The sequence below is a fragment of the Sabethes cyaneus genome, chromosome 1 (genome assembly GCF_943734655.1).
Source record: "Sabethes cyaneus chromosome 1, idSabCyanKW18_F2, whole genome shotgun sequence".
Classification (NCBI taxonomy): Eukaryota; Metazoa; Arthropoda; class Insecta; order Diptera; family Culicidae; genus Sabethes; species Sabethes cyaneus.
The window spans coordinates 62,791,955-62,805,059 of NC_071353.1; the positions used below are offsets into that span (position 1 = coordinate 62,791,955).

General features: G+C 36.7%; 1 protein-coding gene across 1 annotated transcript in view; it reads left to right on the plus strand.

The window, feature by feature from the left end:
- The window catches only part of LOC128745756 (protein abnormal spindle), a 31,779-nt gene that overhangs the window by 14,760 nt on the left and 3,914 nt on the right, over positions 1-13,105 (plus strand). The window contains exon 4 of the mRNA XM_053842832.1: positions 346-1,829. Within this exon, the coding sequence (XP_053698807.1) occupies positions 346-1,829 (1,484 nt within the window). The remainder of the gene's footprint in view (positions 1-345; positions 1,830-13,105) is intronic.

Consider the following 13,105-nt stretch of genomic DNA (forward strand, 5'->3'; position numbering starts at 1 on the left):
TTACGATGCGTTGCGAATTTTATGTGCGAAATAACTACCATATAATGATATTTTTTATGAATTTTTCGAGTTTTCCAATCTTTCCAGTCAATTTTCCAATCTTCTTGCCGTGAAAACATTCCGGTGGTGCAAACAAACTCATTAGAACTTCGTTTTCGAGTAATGCGCGGTCGAACCGTTCCATTCTAAATTGTCTGCCTAAACTATCCTAAATAATTGCCCGATCTTACTCGGGGCCCCTTTGTCTCTCAGTCACTTGTACATCTGTTATTCACCGATGCACCACTTTATTATATAATTTCGGTAAAATATTGATATGTCCAAATTTTGAAATTTAATTTTCAGGTGCCGAAAAACTTAGCTTTACGCAATCTCACACTTAAAAAACCACCTGCACCAACAACAATTAGCAAGAAATTTGATATCGAAGAAAAAAGGGTGTATCTCTATGATTCCGATCAACATCTTAGAACACTGATCAACCCAGATCCATTTGCTGCCACAACTACATGTGATCCGTTTCTTACCACGACGATGTATTTGGACGAGAGGAGTTATGAAAAATATGAACGTCAGTTGAAAAAATGGCTAAACGCGCTAGTAACAATTCCAGCCGATTTAGACACGGAGCCAAACAAACCAGTTGATGTTGCGAAACTGTTTGATGAAGTAAAGGGAAAGGAATTAACCCTTGCGCCGACGAAAGAGCTCATTTCATCCAACTACTATCGAAACCGATTAAATCAATTGAGAAGCGCAGGCATTTCGCTGTATTTCAACGAGAAGGTGGCTGAACCGTTACGGAAAGTACGCGCTGCCATTGAAAAAAAGTCATTGGTACTGCGTACAGATCGAGATTTGCATTTAGACCTAGTATTACAACGAAACATTCTTGAATTACTACTCTGTTTCAATCCTCTTTGGTTACGACTAGGATTGGAAATCACTTTTGGAGAGCAAATTGAACTCCAGTCCAATCGAGATGTTCTCGGATTAAGTACTTTTATCATAAATCGGCTGTTTCGAGACCGTTACCTTGAGATAAAACATTCTAGAGCTTATAGCTTGTCTCCTGCTTATGCTGAACACATGAAAAAGTTCACACTCCGAATGGTCTTGTTTCTAATATTTTTCCTGGATACGGCTAAAAACCAGCGGCTCATTAAGCACAATCCTTGTCTTTTCATCAAAACCGCACCTTATAAAGAAACCAGAGAAATTTTGATCCGCTTTTCATCGTATCTTATAGCTGGAATTGGAGACATAACAAAACATTTAAAACGATTTGGATTTATTCTAACGCATAAACAAACATATTTAGATGAATTCAATTACGCTTTTGAAAATCTAGCCGTAGACCTCCGTGATGGTATTCGACTAACACGAGTAACAGAGATAATTTTATTAAGAGATGATCTCACGCAAAGTTTGAGGGTTCCTGCAATCTCTCGATTACAAAAAATTCATAACATCAATCTGGCATTGAAGGTACTTGAAGAAGCTAACTTCCAGATAGCAGGAGATATAGCTGCCAAAGATATTTGTGACGGTCATCGCGAGAAAACTCTTTCGCTGCTGTGGCAGATTGTGTATAAATTTCGGGCACCGAAGTTTAATGCCGCTGCTAATATAATACGAAACTGGTGGAAAAAAAATTGGCTCAAGGTTGTCATTGGAAGAAGAATAACGCAGAAATGGATGCAACGCAGAGAACAAGCGGCAATAGTCATTCAGTCCGTTTATCGAGGGCATCAGACAAGGCTACATTTTAAACAAATGCGCCAGGAAAAAATGCACGCCGCAGTTGTACTGCAAAAATACACTCGAAGGTAAATTTATTGACGTAGGACTACGTCTTTGTTTACTATGCTGGGACTAGGTAGAACTTTGTGAAAACGAAAATAGAAGTGTAACGATTGAATGAAAGATTTCAAGTGCTAATAACTACTAAACTACTGGACGAAACTAAACAATTCATATGTCATTTGATAGATAAAATGTGTAAGAAGGGAAGCTCCTATACAAATGAAACAAAAATTTCCTCAAAACTCGAGAACTAATCAAACAAATGGAATCAAATTTGGCATGTGGGGCTTTTAGAAAACAGGAATTTTTATGGTGTACTGAGCCCATCCGTCTTTCAACAGGGGGGCCTACTAGCACAGTTGTTACACATCCGTTGCGGCAACCGATTAATGACTAAATTCAGTCATAAATAAGTTTCTGCAACCATAAGTACGAAAAGTGTGCTGCTTGGGGGGGCTCCTAATACAAATGAAACACAAATTTCCTCATAACTTGAGAACTAATTAAACAAATGGAACCAAATTTCCCATGTGGAGGTCTTTGGAGGCAGGCATTTTTGACGTAGGACTACGTCTTACGGCAAGGTTTGGTAATCCAAAAATGCGAGCGTCACGAAAAATGATAGGTTTTGAGCACTAATAGCTTAGCGGCTTCCCGATCGATTTTAAATAATTTTGCACCTATCGAGCGGAAAATCTTCTACGCATCAACCGCAATATAGAAAGCTATTGATTTTAAAGTACCCATTATTGAAAAAATGAAAATAATGAAACATTTTCCAACTAACAATCCTCGCTTCCTGATTGGTTGCAACGTATTTTAAAAAAAAGTGACAATCTTCCCGTTCCAACAAGTCGAAGATTCTTTGCGACGATTAACCCTAGACCAATTTGATATCTGTGCTTGGGAAGTATGCCAGAGTGCCAAACCACCCCTCTTCTTCAACCGGTGTTATCGTTTAAACATTAAACCTAATTTTAACATAACAATTTTTTGATTTTGATACAGTCAACCAAAAAAGTATTCGGACAGCAGCGCATAAAATTTTCTTTTAGTAATTTTACACAGTATTTTTGCAAAGGATGGTAACACATATTTTTTAAAACAATGTTTAACTAAAGCATATTTATATGCACAACAAAAATTCGGGGAAAAGCTTTCCGTTTTGAAGATAGGGTGCATATAGTTTGAATTCCTCAAAAATGCAGCCAAAAAAGTATTCGGACAGTTAACTATTAGTTGAAACAAATGTACTTTCTCGCTCATCTACTACCTCGTAGGACCATTTACATTCTTGATGACCTGTTTTAATCTGTTTGGGATAAAATTAACAATTTTTCAAATATCCCTCTGTGAATTGCTGACCATTTTTTACAAGAGCTCGGTTTAAGTTATTGTGATAAGAAATCGAATGATTTCTCATTTAGAAATGAGATTATCTAAAAAGATGTTCAAAAGGGTTCAAATCTAGACTGAATGCTGATGTTTCGGTAGCTCTAGGACAATTATATGGTGCCTACCGCTTACAATTATCGACAGTATGTTTAGATTCAACATCCCGGTACAATATGTATGTACCACACAATTACAATTTTGCTTTAATTTCACCTAAAATTATTCAGATAGTTGAGTTTACATTTAGTTCTATCCAAAAATATATATCTTTGGTGCCTCGGAGCTTTCCAAGCATCCCAACAAGGTATGACACTAACCGCATTGCTTGTTTACTTGCTGACGAGTGATTTTTCGCTTGTAACCCTTCTCTTTTAGTTATTCTTGCATAAGGGTTGTTGATGTCATACCTTGTTGGGGTGCTTGGAAAGCTCCGAGGCACCAAAGATATATATTTTTGGATAGAACTAAATGTAAACTCAACTATCTGAATAATTTTAGGTGAAATTAAAGCAAAATTGTAATTGTGTGGTACATACATATTGTACCGGGATGTTGAATCTAAACATACTGTCGATAATTGTAAGCGGTAGGCACCATATAATTGTCCTAGAGCTACCGAAACATCAGCATTCAGTCTAGATTTGAACCCTTTTGAACATCTTTTTAGATAATCTCATTTCTAAATGAGAAATCATTCGATTTCTTATCACAATAACTTAAACCGAGCTCTTGTAAAAAATGGTCAGCAATTCACAGAGGGATATTTGAAAAATTGTTAATTTTATCCCAAACAGATTAAAACAGGTCATCAAGAATGTAAATGGTCCTACAAGGTAGTAGTTGAGCGAGAAAGGACATTTGTTTCAACTAATAGTCAACTGTCCGAATACATTTTTGGCTGCATTTTTGAGGAATTCAAACTGTATGTACCCTATCTTCAAAACGGAAAGCTTTTCCCCGAATTTTTGTTGTGCATATAAATATGCATTAGTTAAATATTGTTTTAAAAAATATGTGTTACCATTCTTTGCAAAAATACTGTGCAAAATTTCTAAACGAAAATTTTATGCGCTGCTGTCCGAATACTTTTTTGGTTGACTGTATATATATATTGAATATATATTTTGAATTTTTTGATATATATATATATATATATATATATATATATATATATATATATATATATATATATATATATATATATATATATATATATATATATATATATACTAGCTGACCCGACAAACTTCGTATTGCCACAAATTAACCTGTGTTGTACATAAATCATGAATCTCGGATGATTTTTGTCACAATCTCGAGTTTTGCAAGCCCCCCAGTGGGCGGCGCTTCCGACGGCGGGTCACCGGCAACACTCGCGACCGTCTCGTCCTGAATGATCTAGTATTACTATAGATAGTTTTTGTGGTCTTGTATTGACTAATGTTTTATGGAAGAGTCTCGAATTTCTCGAGTTCGATTAGTTTTTGAGTTTCGCAAAAATTTCTGTTTTATTTGTATGAGAGTCCATATCCCCCTACCACAGGGGTGAGAGGTCTCTAACTATCGTAAAATAAATTCAAGACTCCAAAATCTCCCACATGCCAAATTTGGTTCCATTTGCTTGATTAGTTCTCAAGTTATAAGGAAATTTGAATTTAATTTGTATGGGAGTTCCCCTCTTAAAAGGGGAAGGGGTCGTAATTCACCATAGAAAAAATTTCTGCCATCTAAAACTTGTATGGAAGCCCACCCTCTTAAAGGGGAGATGGGCCATAACTCGCTTTCTAAAGAAGAGAGGGGTCTCAATTCACTATAGAAAAAAATCTTGCGTCCAAAACCACTTACATGTCAAATTTGGTTCCATTTGCTTGATTAGTTCTCGAGCTATGAGGAAATTTGTTTTTCATTTGTATAGGAGCACCCCCCCCCCCCCTCTTAAAGTGGGGAAATCCATAGAAAATATACCATAGAAAATATTCTTGCCTACAAAAACACCCACATGATAAATTTGATTCCATTTGCTTGATTAGTTCTAGAGTTATGAGGAAATTTGTATTTCGTTTGTATGAGAGCCCCCCCTCTTAAAAAGGTAAGAGGTCCTAATTCATCATAGAAAAAATGGTTGCCTCCAAAAACACCCTCATGCCAAATATGGTTCCATTTGCTTGATTAGTTCTCGAATTATGAGGAAATTTGTATTTCATTTGTGTAGAAGCACCCCCTCTTAAAGTTGGGAGGGGTCCTAATTCACCATAGAAAAAAATTTTGTCTCCAAAAACACCCACATGCCAAATTTGGTTCCATTTGCTTAATTACTTCTCGAGTTATGAGGAAAATTGTGTTTCTTTGGTACAGGAGTCCCCCCTCTTAAAGTGGGGAGGGGTCCTAATTTACTATAGAAAATATTCTTGCCCTCGAAAACCTTCACATCCCAAATTTGGTTCCATTTGCTTGATTAGTTCTCGAGTTATGAGGAAATTTGTATGGAAGCCCCCCCTTTTAAAGAGGAGAGGAGTTATAATTCCCCTTATATAGAGGGGAGGGGTCTCAATTTACCATAGAATAAATTCTTGTCACCGAAAACACCCACATGCCAAATTTTGTTCTATTTGCTTGATTAGTTGTCGAGTTATGCAGAAATTTGTGTTTCATTTGTATGGGAGCCCCCCCTCTTAGTGGGGGGAGGGGTTTCTAATCATCACTAAAACCTTTCCTGGCCCCAAAAAACCTCTACATGCATATTTTCATGCCGATTGGTTCAGTAGTTTTCGATTCTATAAGGAACATACGGACAGACAGACAGACAGACAGAAATCCTTCTTTATAGGTATAGATACTCCTATATATATGTTAATAGTGTTTGATGTTCAAGTAAGTTTTGAGACGCTATTAACATTCAGTTAAAAATAATCGAATTTTCTCAACCTGCAGTTAGTCTCAACAAATGCTGCATGTAGCATGATGTACACGAAGAATCGTGTTATTACATGCGTGGATACATGCTACTATCACTACAAAGAGACTTATGTAGTCCTGCGTCACTTATGCGGTCGTGTCTTGTACATAACCCCTCTGATTTTTCTATGGTGAATTAGGATCTTTGCCGTCTTTAAGAATTGGGGATCCCATACAAATGAAATACAAATTTCCTCATATCTCGAGAGCTAACCGAGCAAATGGAATTAAATGTGGCATGGGGGATTTTTGGAGGTATGATTTTTTTTATTGTGGTTTGAGACCCCTCACCCCTGTGATAGGAGGATAAGGACTCTCATACAAATAAAACAGAAATTTTTGCGTATGTGCCATATTTTCTGCAATGTAAGAAGCGGTAAGCTGTGAAAGTAAACAAGTAAAATCTTCTTGAGGCAAGAGACAGTGAATCGACGCCGCTAACTTACATGCCTGTTGCCATTCATGTCAAAAGAGAAGGACATTCGAATAGCACGCCATATTTGCGATGAACGTGCTTTGGTTTTAATGTTATTTGTAACCAATGGCCCTTTTAAAGGCCACAAGCGAGCTAGAGTAAAATGATTGAAACATGTCAAGCTACGCATAATCATATATAAGGGGACATAGTACCTTTTCAATTTTTAAAAACCGAAAATTTTTTTATTGATTATTTTGAAAGATTAACATTTTGACCGCATGTGTTTGAAGCCGTTTGGGGGAATTCCAAAAATGGACAAAGTTACAGTTATTTGTACCGCGCATGTCATGTCGTTTACAAAGCGAATAAACACTTCAACGCCGTTTTTCCCAGCTTTCGAAAGTCGGTACCATAAATATCTCAAGAACGGCTCAAGCAATTCTCATGATTCTTTTTTTGTTTTAAAGTTAACAAAATTATCTAGTGTTTGACCCATCCTTTTTTCGATATTGCAATTTTTGTATTTTTTAGAAATGCTTAGTCAATTTTTTCGACTGAAAACCTTACTTTTCTGTTTGAATGTCCGCCATTTTATTATGCGTTCGAATATTAAAAAAAGGATGAGTCCAACACGAGATTATTTAATATACTTTCATGCCGTTTTGAAATTTTATAAATTCCGATAAGTCCCCCAGCGCCAATCCATGGTACCGCAATTCATGCTTTTTTTGAGTGACTATCTTCAAGGAGTCGTAGGGGAAAGGGGAAGAGGTTCCCATATGAATACAAAATTTTAAATCTATACCTATAAAAATGGATTTCTGTCTGTCTGTCTGTCCCTATATTCTTTATAGAATCGAAAACTACTGAACCGATCGGCGTGAAAATTTGCATGTAGGGGTTTTTGGGGCCAGGGAAGGTTCTCTCGATGGCAAAAGACCCCTCCCCCCACTAGGAGGGGGGGGGGCTCCCATACAAATCTATGCCTATAAAAATGGATTTTTGTCTGTCTGTCCGAATGTTCCTTATAGAATCGAACACTACTAAACCGATCGGAGTGAAAATTTGCATGTAGGGGTTTTTGGGGCCAGGGAAGGTTTTTATGATGGTTAGAGACCCCTCCCCCCAACTAAGAGGGAGAGGCTCCCATACAAATGAAACAAATTTCTGCATAACTCGAGAACTAATCAAGCAAATAGAACAAAATTTGGCATGTGGGTGTTTTTGGAGACAAGAATTTTTTCTATGGTGAATTGAGACCCCTCCCTACTTTAGGAGGGGGGGCTCCTATACAAATGAAATACAAATTTTCTCATAACTCGAAAACTAATTAATCAAATGGAATCATATTTGTTGGCTTGTGCGTGTTTTTGGAGGCTTGAATTTTTTCTATGATGAATTGAGATCCCTTACCTTTTTAGGAGGGGGGCTCCCATATAAATGAAATACAAATTTCCTCATAACTCGAGAAGTAATCAAGCAAATGGAACCAAATTTGGCATGTGGGGTCATACAAATAAAACAGAAATTTTTGCGTAACTCAAAAACTAATCGAACTCGAAAAATTTTAGACTCTTATAAAACATTATTCAATAACAAGACCACCAAAAGCTATCAATAGTAACATTAGATAATTCAGCACGAGACGGCCACAGGCCGCGAGAGTCTAACGACGGCCATTGCGACCCATAGAGATCACCACCATTGCCCCCCGTAGAGATCACCTCTATCTAGGTTTATTTATTTTCCTAGATCTACGGACCTCTATTGCTTTCCTTCAGTTGGGTCACCCCTGCGAAATGGTACTTTCTACGAAAAGATTTTCTGTGAAATGGTACATCCCGCGTAAGGTTTTTTGCGAAATGATATTCTGAGAAACTATATTCCGCATTATGGTCAACCGAGAACTGGTGTTCCGCAAAATGGTATTCGGCGAAATGGTTTGTAATGATGGCGAATATTTAAATGCCATCCGCTTTATTTTATCAGGCTAAGCAATGGGGGGAGTTGTTTTCTACTTTACTGTTATGAAAATTTGTATATTAAAACACCCATAAACTCCCCAGAAACTTGCAAAACTCAAGATTGTGACAACGGTCATTCGAGATTCACGATTTATGTACAACACAGTTTAATTTGTGGCAATACGAAGTTTGTCGGGTCAGCTAATATTAGTATAAAATCCAATATTTTGAATGCAAAAAATGCGATTCGATTTACCTTTCGCGTTATCGAGAAAAAATATTTGAAATAAGGCAAAAAATATGGTGTAAAAGGTACCATGCCCCCTTAATATAATAATCTGTGGGCTGGTCATACATTACTACTTCAACCTTTATGATGCACACAAGTGATTTTTAAAAGAAATCTCTATGTCTGAATGGTTGCAGGCGTTGAACTTATGAACCCCCGTCCACGTATTTTCAAAGCCACCATTGCATTCAATGGAGAATTGAATCTGAATATATCGCTCTTCTCTTTTAAACATTCACTTAAACAATGGCACTCACAGATTCTTATATTCTTATATGCCAGAAATGCAGTTTACATTAGTCTTTGATCTAATGATCTGATATAGTCCTACGTCAACCTTTCGTACAACCCTTAGAGCTTGTCTTGTAGCATCTAGTGTATCTTGTAGTTTTTGTTTCTTTTTTAAACCTTTTATTTTTGTTTATTTGTTTTTTGAGCAGTTTTAAGCAAGAGAATGGTGATATAGGCCAGGGCGATGCACCTTCATGTGTGTCATATTAGTACCTTTTTCTGTCAGTAGAAAATGATAACCTGCTGGTATATACTTAAAAATTGCCTGCGTATGAGTTGAGAAAATATGCTAAAAAATTAAGTACAAAGTGATTACAGTTGCTGCTGATATTTTCCAATTCAGCACAGTTTGAGCTTAAGTGACACGCTTTGCCCTGTCTCCCCTATAAATTCTATGTAAAATATTCCCGAAGCAGTTGCGAGCAAAAACCGCACAAGGGTGTTACTTTTGGTCACTCAAGTATTTTTTTGCGGGAAGGATAGGGGAATGTATTGAAAAATTGAAAATAATGAACCTATGTTTTACCAGAATTCTCGCTTCGTGATTGGTTGGAAGATTCTTTACGATGATCTAAACCTATACCAATTTGGTATCTGTGCTTGGGAAGTAAGCCAAAACAAATGACAAAGTTTCCTCATTTCAACAAGATTTCTTAACACCGCGGTTCAACCTAGACCATTTTGATGTCCTTGCTTGAGAAGTACGCCAGAGAGAGTGACAAAGCCCCCTCGTGCCAACAGATTTCTTACGAACGCGATTAAACCTAGTCCAATTTGATGTCTGTGTTAGGGAAGTGTGCCAGAAAAAATTACACAAGTTCGTTGTCCCAACAGATCGCAAATTCTTTACTGCGTTTCATTAGAAGTGTAGTGAAAAGATGTGCTGTTGATAAAATAGGATTGAATTGGTAAAATCCCTTCAACGTGGGAAATATGGATAATAAAAACAATCTTTAATTTCAGTAAGGTAGCAGGAAAGCAATAGTTTGTGTTCTTGATTTTATTAAATTGTTTTCAAATGCACAATCTTTTGAGAATTGAACGTATGCAATGTTACTACTTTGATAAATGTTACATACAACGCATGTAACAAGTATATATGTTGCATATAGCATGTATATATGTTGCGTATAGCATGTATATATGTTGCATATAGCATGTATACATGAAGAATCGAATGATTACAAGCATGAATACATGCTACTATCACTACAAAGAGACTTACGTAGTCCTGCGTCACCTATATATGCGGTCGTGTCTTGTAAACAACCCCTATGATTTTTTAAAGCATTTGAAAGATTGAAGACATACGTATGTTTTTGCTAAAGACAGCATATATTTTTTGCTTGAAATAACAAAGTTATAGCGAAATTGGGAGACATAGAATTTTTTCACTAAAAAAAATTGTCCCCGGTAGTGAAACACTTCGAAAATTCCATAAAAGAAAATAAAAATAAAGAAGAAAATAAAGAAATATGAAATGAAAATAAACTAATACATTCATTTATTAACGGAAAACACCTTAAATGCAAAGTAATTAATCAGTTTCTTAATTTAATCATCTAAATCTAAATTGTAATCAATGTATGTAAAAACTGGAAATTAGAGATCTCAAATATGCGGATTTGGCTCTCATGTACCTGAAAAGTATGTTAAAAATATTTGTGATCATTAAAGTATTGAATAATCGTTTTTCTGAATTTTTCATAACCGGAGAACTTCACTGTTTCACAACCGGGGCGAACGACGAGTTTGTAAAAATGTATGTAATATTTTTTGATTAAATTATTTCACTTATAATTTGTCTGTGTAATGAAATAGAGGTCCAAAACTAAGGTTATATGCATTTTACTGTCTTTTTCGATTTTATTTGATAGACAAAAAAATCAATCCCAAAATATTCTAAAAAACTTTTTCGGGCATGTTTTTCGAACACATTTCCTACAAAATATTGTACAAGCTGTATTTTTATTGTTGGTTGCTCAAAAGGTAGAGTACAATGACATGAACCATTGTTAGTAATTTGGTAGTGCTAGTTTAATAAACACGTCAAAAACGATGAGTGTTTCACAACCGGAGCCGTTTCACAACAGGGGACAATCTATACCTATAACGAAGGATTTCTGTCTGTCTGTCCTGTGTTCCTTATAGAATCAAAAACTACTGAACCAATCGGCGTGAAAATTTGCATGTATAGGTTTTTGGGGCCAGGAAAGGTTTTAGTGATGGTTAGAGACCCCTCCCCCCACTAAGAGGGGGGGCTCCCATACAAATGAAACACAAATTTCTGCATAACTCGAGAACTAATCAAGCAAATGGAACCAACTTTGGCATGTGAAGGTTTTCGAGGGCAAGAAAATTTTCTACGGTGAATTAGGACCCCTCCCCACTCTAAGAGGGGGGGCTCCTGTACAAATGAAATACAAATTTCCTCCTAACTCGAGAACTAATCAAGCAAATAGAACAACATTTGGCATGTGGGTGTTTTTTTTGGTGACAAGAATTTATTCTATGGTGAATTGAGACCCCTCCCCTCTTTATAAGAGGAATTATAACTCCTCTCCCCTTTAAGAGGGAGGACTTCCATACAAATTTCCTCATAACTCGAGAACTAATCAAGCAAATGCAACCAAATTTGGCATGTGAAGGTTTTCGAGAGCAAGAAAATTTTCTATGGTGAATTAGGACCCCTCCCCACTTTAAGAGGAGGGGCTCCTGTACAAATGAAATACAAATTTCCTCATAACTCGAGAACTAATCAAGCGAATTGAACCAAATTTGGCATGTGTGTGTTTTTGGAGACAATTTTTTTTTTTCAATGATGAATTGGGACCCCTCTCCACTTTAGGAGGGGGGGTCCTATACAAACGAAATACAAATTTCCTCATAACTCGAGAACTAATCCAGCAAATGGAACCAAATTTGGCGTGTAGGTGTTTTTGGAGGCAAGAATTTTTTCTGTGATGAATTAGGACCTCTTCCCACATTAGGAGGGGGGGCTCCAATACAAATGAAATACAAATTTCCCCATAACTCGAGAACTAATCAAGCAAATAGAACCAAATTCGGCATGTGGAGGTTTTTGGAGGCAAAAATATTTTCTACGGTGAATTAGGATCCTTCCACACTTCAAGAGGGGGGGCTTCTACACAAATGAAATACAAATTTCCTCATAATTCGAGAACTAATCAAGCAAATGGAACCATATTTGGCATGTGGGTGTTTTTGGAGGCAACCATTTTTCCCATGATGAATTAGGACTTCTTACCTTTTTAGGAGGGGGGGGAGGCTCCCATTCAAACGAAATACAAATTTGCTCATAACTTTAGAACTAATCAAGCAAATGGAACCAAATTTGGCATGTGAGAGTTTTAGATGGCAGAATTTTTTTTCTGTGGTGTATTACGACCCCTTTCCCTTTTAAGAGGGTGGGCTCCCATACAAATGAAATACAAATTTCCTTATAATTTGAGTACTAATCAAGCAAATGGAACCAAATTTAGCATGTAGGAGATTCTTGAGTCTTGAATTTATTTTATGATAGTTAGAGACTTCTCACCCCTGTGGTAGGGGGATATGGACTCTCATACAAATAAAACAGAAATTTTTGCGAAACTCAAAAACTAATCCAACTCGAAAAATTCGAGACTCTTCCATAAAACATTAATCAATAACAAGACCACAAAAACTATTTATAGTAACACTAGATCATTCAGGACGAGCCGGTCGCGAGTGTTGCCGGTGACCCGCCGTCGGAAGCGCCGCCCACTGGGGGGCTTGCAAAACTCGAGAAGTGACAAAGATCATCCGAGATTCATGATTTATGTACAACACAGGTTAATTTGTGGCAATACGAAGTTTGTCGGGTCAGCTAGTCCCCTATAATCAGTGGGCCTCACGGTATGGTCTTTCAAATGTGGTCAGAATTAGTTCCAAAATCTTTTGCCTTAATATTCTAATCAAATGCAGATTAAATTTCTGAGACAT